At 36.1% G+C, this 10,472-nt stretch overlaps 2 protein-coding genes across 2 annotated transcripts; one reads left to right on the forward strand and one right to left on the reverse strand.

Moving 5' to 3' along the window:
• Nucleotides 1-3,927, reverse strand: ifit9 (interferon-induced protein with tetratricopeptide repeats 9). Its single transcript, XM_088917917.1, has 2 exons — nt 3,567-3,927; nt 1-2,541 (listed from the first exon to the last, which is right to left on the reverse strand). The coding sequence occupies exons 1-2, from the start codon at nt 3,569-3,571 to the stop codon at nt 1,095-1,097; spliced, it is 1,452 nt and encodes a 483-aa protein (XP_088774043.1). The 5' UTR covers nt 3,572-3,927; the 3' UTR covers nt 1-1,094.
• A 2,516-nt stretch (nt 3,928-6,443) lies between these two features.
• Nucleotides 6,444-8,172, forward strand: ch25h (cholesterol 25-hydroxylase). The gene has a single exon (XM_088916761.1). The coding sequence runs from the start codon at nt 7,148-7,150 to the stop codon at nt 7,925-7,927; it is 780 nt and encodes a 259-aa protein (XP_088772887.1). The 5' UTR covers nt 6,444-7,147; the 3' UTR covers nt 7,928-8,172.
• Nucleotides 8,173-10,472: the final 2,300 nt, after the last annotated feature.

A 10,472-nucleotide genomic window follows, 5' to 3' on the forward strand; every position in this document is an offset into this window, starting at 1 on the left:
GACAGTGCGCAGAACAATATTTTATTCCAAATATCTACTCCATGTTCACCTGGCTCATTCTTCATGAAAGTAAATGGAGGATCTTTCAGCCTCTGCCACATGAGTTATGGCAAATAAACTTTCAATATGTCTGCCTCTACGTTACATTTATTAGGATTTGACCAAACTACTAAAATAACGTCATTGATGCATGTAATTAAAATAATGTAATTATTGTATTATTAAAATACTGAAATAATGTAATTAGTGTACTCTCCCCTGCAGACAAATTTCTTAAATATTTAAAGTCCATTCAAATTATGTTGAAGTCTTTATTTACATCCTTAACAAATGCTTTGCTTCTTAGAATCACAAGACCATACAGTACATTACATGCTTGATATTGCTATTCCTAAATGGTAGAAAGAACCACATTTTGCAAATGGCAATATAATTAACTAGATCTCTGAAACGTTCGTGTCTTGGTCTTCTTCCTTATTGCAGACCGAGAGAAGAAAAGCAAGTTTTCAGCAAGATGGTGTTCATAGCTTTTTCAGCAGATACAAGAAGATTTAACAAAGGGATTTAAAGTTTTAACTACATAAATATAAAGAGTGGTTTAACTGTGTATTTATAACCATACATGATTTGTTATACAATCATTTGTTAAGGTTGCACTTTTGATGTTAATTCTTGCTTAACTACAAAAAAGACAGCATAGTATAAAATATTGCTTGTGGTTTACTTAGGGGCACATTGTGTTTATAAGATTTAAATGTCCACTATATTTCACATAACTCATGGTGTATACATAGTACATTTCCTTATGTAACAGCATCTTTATATTAAACAAGGTCATTCATGGTTACTTAAAGTGTATTTCTCTGGTGTTTTCTCTAATGAATCAATGTATACATTTTATTTTATCTGAAAATCTAAACATGTTTTAGAGATTAATTACACACTTTCAATGCTTTTGATTTCAAATAATTTTCAAATCATTTATCTGATTAAAAAGGCATCTGCTTTTCATCTTGGTTTCCTTTCCACCATAGATCTGACACCAGTAAAGAAAAAAAATGAAATGCATTCTTTATTTTGTTGCTGTCTTCAATCTACTTCAGCTTCATTGTTTCGCTGAAGGCAGCGCTGAGCTGGTCAGCACTGCCTGCTGCAAATTGCCTTGCTCTTGCTGTGTATTCCATAGCTTTCCTCTCCTGTTTATCCTCGGTGCACAAAAACGCCAGAATTTCAAAGGCCTCACTGACCTTCTCCTTGGATTTGAGTTGCCTTTCTGCAATTTGTTTCAGCTTTTTGCCAGCCTGCCTTCTGTCTGATGTCTGCATTCGGAACTGATATGCGGCTTTGAACTGGTTTATTGCGCCAGGCTCTGATTTTTTCTTGTACATCAGAAACAACCCATAGCTGGTGTGACAGTGCTGCCTGTCAGAGTTGCAGAGACTCTGGTCTTCCAGCAAGCTAACATAGACTTTTTCTGCATCTTCTATTTGACGATTCTCTCCATAGGCCTCTGCCAGGTTAATATTAGCATGTATATTGGAAGGCTTCAGTTCTACTGCTCTTTTGAAGTACTGGATGCACTCCACAGCCTTGGCTCTTTTTTCAGTCGCAGGGATGCGTTTTGCACCTTTCTGGGCTTGAAACATTAGAGCGAGCTGCTGTTTGTAACAAAGGCCAATCTGGTGATGCAGAAAGGATGAATGGGGGGCCAGCTCTATTGCCTTTTTAAGGATTGCTAGGGACTGGTCAATGCATCCTTCTGCTCTGAAATACTTTGCCACGTACCTTGTAATCTGAGGCACATCAGGAGACAGCCTGAGAGCTTGTTTGATGAGTTTCAAAGAATCTTCTTTCTTGACGTGTTGAAGCTTAAGGGCCAAGAGCACCATGGCCTCAGAATCACAAGGCTCTAATTGTAAGACCTTTTTTAACTGACGTACTGCATCACTTGTCTCTGGATTCACTCTTTTCCCTATCATTCCCTCAAGTCTATAGAGAACGACTGCATACCCAATGTTAAATGACACATTCTCTGGATCTCCATGCAGAGCTTTTTGGAAACTTTCTTTAGAGCTTTGATAGTATCTGGACCCAAGTTTTAGAAATGTCCAACCCTTTTCTCCATAAACTCTGGGCACATTGGCTGAATACTTTGACGACTGTGGGATACCCTTGCATATGTTTTCCAGTTTGCCAAAATAAGTGCTGACTTCAGTTAGTTTGCCAATGTGATAGTATATCCAGGCAAAGTTAGCATAAGTAACAAGTAAGTCAGCCTCTGAGAATGACTTCTCCTCCCTTAAAACTCTTTCAGCCCTGTTAAGGAATTCAAGACCAGTTTCACTCTTCCCTGTTGTCTGACTAATGAATGCCAGCACATTAAAGAAAGTGGGATGGTATCGACGGTGACAGAATTTTATTCTGTCCAGGAGCTTTTCTGGGATGTTATCCAGATCTTTCACATTGCCTTTCTCTATTCCCCATGTGAAGTGGCACTCAAGTGTCTTCAGTGTGACTTCCAGTTCTTGGTTCTGTGGGGCACTGGAAGAGAAAAAGAAACTTTAAAACCACCATTTCAGATTGCAGGACAAAAAGTTTGCTGATGAAAACTCCTTTTCAAAGACAAGTTTGCTCAATTTACATATTATTTTTTACATATTAAATGCAACAAGATAGTTATATACTCAATTATTTATTAAACCACATATTTAGGTAATCATGTTTCTTTTGCATGTTAACCTATCTGCCTGAGGTAGTCTGTAAAGACTGGTATTAACCTACAGTAGGTAAGAAATAATTGATGACTGCAATTTTATATACAGTACAGTACATGTGTGTATTTATATGCTGATAATACAGTGTCTCTTTAGCTGTTTTAACTAAAATAATCTTTACTTGGATTATTGCAAACTAGTCTTAAAATGAGTCTTATGCTTGACTTAAAATGAGTTAAACTAGTCTTCTGCTTTTGGGCATTAAGGGATGGCTTTTCTTCAGTGCAATGGTTCACGAATCAACGCTGCCCTGGCTTTTAAAGACGTAAAATGCTGCTATTAGCGATAAGAAAAAGTAGTGGGTATATTACAAGTGTATTACTAAAAAAGATCATACATACATGATATATATATAAACAGTATATACTGTATGTTACGGTGTCTAATTTATGACTTTTCACGCTTCATTTCTTGTTAGTCAATAACGCACACTGAAAATGGTAATACTTGGAAAAAGTTTAAAACATCTGGTTATTAGTACAGCAGGATAGTCATATACAATTAGCATAGTGGTGTGCATGAAGTATCATTGTCGATTAAGCTGCTGAAAAAAATCCCAAAATAAACTGTCACAAAGTTTTAATTCGAGTATTCGCTCAACACGAATATTATAATCCATCTCAAATCATCGCGACTGCGAATGAATGGGGACTGCGGAGTATTAAATGTGGATATTCTGATTGAGTTCAGGAAACCGCCAACAATTCTTCGTATTCGTTTCATTCACACGAATGTCATATACTGTATAACGCTATTTACAGAAAATTTCAAAATTAATGTAAAGAGTTTTACCTCATAGTGTCGACAAGTGCAGCTTGTGTACCGGCGGTTACCGATTGTTGATTTCAAGCTTCTTACACCCAGAGAAACGAAACAGAAACTCCATCCAGTAGTTTCCATTTCTCAAGTTAATAAACTGTTTCTGTTTCCCAAGCCAGAGGTCGTCAGAAGAAATTGAAAACACGCCCTATCCCTTGCTTGCTAGCAAGTACTGCACCAGCTTTAAAGTCAAATGCTTGAAATAAAATAATTATTAAAATCGACGGAGTACTGTATATATTCTGAACTAAATTCATACTCAAGAAAAACGTGCTCTGGTACGGAATCTTATATATCGATCTGAGCTGGGCTTTATCACCGGAAGAACGAGTATACACTGTAGACACGTCTGCACTAACATTTAAAAATACAGTACGTGTACAGTAAATCGCTGTTGGTCATTATTAACATAGTGTATAAACAGAATGTCGACATTATTAATATAGCGGATATACAGATTTTGACACTTTTTGCCCTTAAAGTATGGGTGCTTTGATGCTTGCTGAATTATTAAATGTCCCTAGTAAATACAGTGTAATGCCGTGTAACCAAATCAACCAGCCATTACTTATTTTCGAATGATCAATAAATCGTTGCTTTCAATATCTACTCAGTAAGAGGAATAATCTGAGAGATGGATATAAATTCACAACACATCTTGAACAAAAACGCGTTACACCACAGGAAAATGAACAGGTAACAAGAAGGCGTGATAACGTTGAGCAAAGTTCTCCCTAATGGGCTGAAAATGGATGGATTGCAATACAATTTTAAACAAGTATTCAGCTCTACTGTATAAGTGAATACTTGGCGAAATTATCGTGTTGAAAACCTGACATCCATCTAAGTCCTCTGAAATAAATGTATCAGCCCTGTGCAGAATCTCCCTTTGGCATCTCCTGGGTACGTAATGTGTACTATTTTCACAATTATACACTATAGACTTTACCAATGTTCTTCCTATTGATTTCTGTTGGTATTTAATTTTGGGGGGGAGGGATATACATGTACAGTACATTGTCATACGTTATGGGTTGCTTAGTTTTTTGGCTCGTTTCTCGTCTTTTTGGCGCGATGATCATCCAAGCACAGTGTTCTGAATAAAGAAATGAAATGACGGCGGAACTGATACGGCGAAAGCGACAAGACTACTTTTCGATGTAATTTCTGATTTTACTGTTGGAGGAAAAAGGTCTAATCGTCTACTTGTTCTGTTTGCAAAAGGCATTTAAATAGAGATGCACATAACAGTAAATATAAAAATATGTAATATACAATTTTGTGCTTAATAAAACAGCATTGACATAGTGGTTAGGACTGCCACATTACAGCTTTTGGGTCCTGGAATCCATTCTTCACCGTCGTGCCTTAACACTGTTTACGCGTTTTTCGTGAGGTAGGTTGGAGTATGCATGATTTTTTGCTTAAGGTACTGTAGTTTGGAGTTTGCATGTTTATTTCTCCGGCTAGTGTGGTGTTTGCGCGTTTGCATTATTTTTCTCTAGGTAGTGTGTTTACATGTTTGCATGTTTTTCTCCAGGTAATGTGAATGTTTCATGTTTGTTTCTCCAGGTAGTGTAGAGTTTTCATGTTTTATTTTCCTCAGGTATTCTGGAGTTAGCGCGTTTGCATGTTGTTCTCCAGGTAGTGTGAATTTTTCCATTTTTTTTCTTAAGGTAGTGTGGAGTTTACATGCTTTTTTCGGGGTGTATGGAGTTCGCGTGTTAGCATGTTTTTGCTCCAGGTACTCCAGTTTTCTTCCACTTCCCAAAGTCTTAATCGGTAACTCTAAATTGTACCTATGTGTGTGCCATGTTCCCTAGAATAGGCTTCAGATTACCGTGATCCTCACCAGGAACTCTGATTTTTACCGGACCAGTTTTCTGATTAAGGAAAGATAATTGGATACAAAAAAGGATCTACAGTAGCTTTTAATTTAACATCAATGTAATGTTATTCTTTGACCTCTAGATGGCGCTCTAGTTTTCTTATACAAGTATTTTTAAGCGAAAACCTTTTCATCACCAGGTATTGTGATTTCCTGAGAAGCGGGGTTTTGAAAGAAAGCTTTGAGTGGTAATTATGGTGTTATAGGCACAGAATAGTTGCCTGGGCATCAGGAGGAGGATATCAGAATCCCCCAAATAGGAGGAATAATCTTCATAGTTGAGAGACGCAAAATAATAAACGAAAAGGGATGTCTCTAACTTGTATTTGGTGTAGAAGAGGTTTATCACACAAACCAACTAATTTTATCTATATAGACTAGTATACCTTTACCAAGACATTAAGGTATATTTTAAAATATACTATAGCTAAATATCTGAATGATCTGCTCACTTGGAGCACATATTTATGGTAAGTTTCTTTCTGGAGATCATGCACCTTAGTGTTGAGTGTGCATTGCTCTTTAGGTCTGTGTTTTATATTCTGTAAAATCTTAAAGATTGGGGCTTTCTTTATTCATTAGTTTATCCAACCTGAAAACACTGTATTTTGATGGCCTTTTTAACTATATTCTTGTATTCCTTTATCTTAGTCTTGTAATATTTGGAGCTACAGGACTGATATTTTGGTATCCTTTTTGTGTTTATGAGACATGAAAGATTTAATGTAGATTAAGATGTAGACTTAATAAAAATATCTTCCGTTCTTAAGTCATTTCAGTGAGTAACAAGTTGAACATGTCCCTTTTAGCAATTTATGATTAGAGATTTGCATTTTTATCAATATTTTTGGAATACAGTATATGAGAAGAAAAGTCTGAAGTGAAACAATATGGAAAATTTTGTTACCCTAGATTTGTTTTTATTAATCTAAACTTTCCACAATTTTCGTTTTTCATTTTATTTTCTAGTCATGTGTAAAAGCTTTCAACATACAGTAACTGTTTCTGTGAATCTACTACAAGTGTATTATTAACATTCAGCGCTGATATACAAAAAGAAATAGCCATTGTCTTCTTGACATTGTTTAAGTAAGTCCATTTTGAAAGATTTTAATTACATGATTTTGAGATTTGTTTAACTTTGTGTGTTCTTTTTGGAATTTATTAACTCTCCTGTTTTAACGCTACTTTGTTTGGAATGATGGTCACCATACAAAGTCATGCTAATAAATATAAATAAATTGCCTGACTGATACGTAGGTTGAGGATGACATTAATACAAAACGCATATTGACAATAAGAGGATAAAAGCTTGTAATGTATTGTAAAAAAAAAATATTCAAATCTTCTTAAGTGAGAGGTAATTGGTCAAAGCAGAGAAAATAAATCAGTCATAAATTGTTTCGTTATACTAAGGAAACTTTGACTGTAATCTTCAAACTTTCAACTTCAGAACTTTCAACATCTTAAAATAGAATATGGCATTACCAGCAGTTAAAAGTTCTTTATCTTGCTACCTCTGATGGTTTCCCTTATCCGAGGGAAAACCCCAGACATGCCCTGTTTTTTATGATGTTCTATGACGTATAGGAGAGAGGAGGCGTGGTGACTGGATTCACAATAAGAATCCTGTGCTCTGTGCTAACAGAGCCAGATTGCAGCAAAGATGCAGGACACTTTGACTTTGCAGAACGTCTGGGACTTTGTGCGGGCACAGGATGCCTACCTTAAATCTCCTTTCTTTCCAGTCCTGTTTTCCTTCATCGTCTACATGGGATTCTGTCTACCATTTGTGATTCTGGATGTCCTCTCTTCCAAGGCAGCTTTCATCAGAAAATACAAGATTCAGCCAAATACCCAAGTTACATGGGAAATGGCAGGGACCTGTATCATGCAGACTGTGTACAACCACATTGTCTTCATTTTCCCATTGACTGTCTTACACTGGTACTGGAGACCAGTCTTCTACCCTCTGGAGGCTCCTGGGCTGATCAGAGTGATCCTGGACATTGTTGCGTGCCTGCTGCTCTTTGATTTCCAGTACTTTATCTGGCATTTAATTCACCACAAAGTTCCGTGGCTGTACAAAACCTTCCACAAGGTGCACCACAAGTATACCTCCACCTTTGCACTGACTGCTGAGCACTCTGGAGCGTGGGAGACCCTTTCCTTGGGTTTCTTTGCTGCTATCAATCCTATGATGCTGGACTGTCATCCTCTAACCGAGATGCTCTTCTTTGTTGTGAACATTTGGCTGTCTGTGGAGGACCACTGTGGCTACGACTTTCCTTGGGCTACGCATAGACTAGTGCCATTTGGACTGTTTGGTGGAGCACGTCATCACGACCTCCATCACTTGAAGTTCAAATCCAACTACGCTCCTTATTTTACACACTGGGACAAGATATTTGGCACCCTGCTTCAAGCCAACGTCAGAAATAACTAATTTTGTCTATGGTGGAACACCACAATGGACTAACAATAACACTGCCATTTTTCTGCTGGCCAGTAAAAAAACATATAGTATAATTGTATTAATAACATGTTTGTCTTCTTTTATATTAAAAGGGATATTATGGATATTGATGTTTCATATAAGCTAATTATATTGTGTCCTCTGTGAATTGTCTTAATGTGTTAAATAATCTATTTTAATATTTAAATTAATAAAATAATTTAAATTGAACTGCATTTTTGGTGTGTGTCTGCATATTTAGCTTGGATAAGATCTTTGCATCCGGTGTAAAATATGAAGTCATCAAATGAAGAACAAATTTCATTCACTATTAGTTCTTGAATTAGGTAATTGAGCCAAAACTAAGGTAAAGCATGCACAAAATACAAATATAGTAAGGATATAAATTTATGTTTCATTTAAATTGTTATCATAGTGACATGTTTTCACTGAATGTGATACAAGCAGTTTGGAATATATGAGGGTAGAAACAAAGCTTTAGAGTGTGTGGCAAAGTACCAGACACTGATGTTATCAACTGATCAAAGACATTCTCAAGTGGAAATGAACCAAGACAAAAAAGTGATGCACTTTCCTTTTTACTTTCTTTAAGATGGGTTGTACAATCATTTGGGAAAACATCCACACACTGTATATTTATCAAGTGAGCACAAGTATCCAGCCATAGAACCTTAATATTTTTGTTCATATTCATGAATGGTTCTGCTTATATACAAGATAAATGCTCTTGTAAGGCAGGTTTTTATTTTGAGGAAAATATAGAACTTTAAAAATACAGTATATTGAATTTTGAGAGAAGTTCAATTATATATATACTGTATAAATTGCAGTATAAATTGTCCTGGTTAATCCACACAATAAGGGATCATTTACTTTTTAAGATAAAACATAAAAACAGAAGAAACGTAATTTTTTATAATTTAATTTTTATAATTTAATAAATGCTTCATTAGAATTAGATTAGGTTTTGGCTGGAAGCACTAAGAATTATGTGACTTTTCCTTACTAGACATTAATAAACACAAAATCCTAAAAAGCAGTAATAAATGGCTAACATTAGGTAGGTTATTTTTCTATATATTCATCAGAGAAATAACTTTTCTTACCTTTTTAGAATCCTTCATATAAAGTGTCATAATCAATAATATAATGGAGAATAAGTAAATAAGCAATTATTTAATTAAACTAGTTTAGGAACACTTCTTAAAGCTTTCTTTCCTTCTGAGGAAAAACTTCACTCTTTATGAACTTCACAAAGAAACTGTCAAAAGATTGTTGTACTGTAGCTTGCAGATTACATGATGCAAAGAAGGAAAAAACAAATTCCAATGAAATAAAACCACAAAACAATGCTTGCTCTTCACAACAAGTTCATCTTTCCTACTTGTGTTTTTCTTATTCTCAAACTGCATTTCCCTGTTTCAAGTAGGAACTTGACTTTTGGCAACACTGATACTTGACAAAGTTTAATACCCGTCAAGAAAAATAAGCTCCTTCCACAACAGTAAGCATAAACATATGACACACAAATGTAATATACAGCACCCACAATTTTTTCAGTGTTTTTCTAAGGCATTCTGTGGTGTTAGTCTTATAATGTTTCACTATTTATATGGATTTCATTAAAACTGTGTATTTCAGTAGAAATTCAAGCATCACTACAGCAAATAGTTAATATCAGGTCAGGATTGTTTGGAATTCACGCTAGTAGCAGTATGTTGCAGAAAGCAAAAGAGATCAAATGTAAAGTAGTTTTGCAATACAGAGCAGCTCATTCATTTTAAGAAATGATGTGACAGGTGGAAACATGATATAGACAGAACAGCCTGATGTAACAATCTCTCACATCCTTTACTCCAAATCAGTCTTGGAGCCTAGAGGAAGAAGACCAATAGAGAAGTACAGTATGGATCTTCAGTGAGGGTCCCATGTCTAACACGGCTCATTTGTTGCTGAGGTTGTGATGTCACCCCCTTGGTTCCTGTATAGTGTTGAATTGTCCCACAGCAGGAGGACAATTCAGCACTACACAGGAGAGGCCTGGCCTTCTGGGATTGTGGAATTCCTTGCTGTATGGAGTTCCTGCAGAGAAGAGCTGCATGGTAGCTGATTTTCATGTTCGACAGGGAGGAGAAGACTGCATGGGTGACCCTGACAGGGCTGTAGCAAAACATACACTGGTAAACCAGAACAAAAAGCTCAGTCCCAGCCTTTGAACTTGGTCTTTCTATCTAACCAGTCCAAAGGACCTACTGTACACTCAGGGCTCTGTGTGGCACACATTTTACTCCTGTGACATGAACTTGGAACTTGTTTTTCTTAATAATGGAAAAAAATAATGGAAAAACAAATGAGAGGAGGCCACATTTCTCGTTCTGTTAAATGAGCTCAAACTTTCACCCTGTTGATCACTATGTTCCAGTAGTATTGCTTGTGCTCAGGGGGTTTGTCCTCTTCTAATTCCAGTGAAAATAAAAAAAGTATTTTCTGTTCCTTAACTGCTGTGCAAACAGTG

This window comes from Atractosteus spatula, chromosome 5 (genome assembly GCF_055471065.1).
Source record: "Atractosteus spatula isolate fAtrSpa1 chromosome 5, fAtrSpa1.hap1, whole genome shotgun sequence".
Taxonomy (NCBI): domain Eukaryota; kingdom Metazoa; phylum Chordata; class Actinopteri; order Semionotiformes; family Lepisosteidae; genus Atractosteus; species Atractosteus spatula.

Coding starts and splice junctions, on each gene's coding strand:
- ch25h (XM_088916761.1), top strand. CDS start 7,148: ATGCAGGACACTTTGACTTTGCAGAACGTCTGGGACTTTGTGCGGGCA.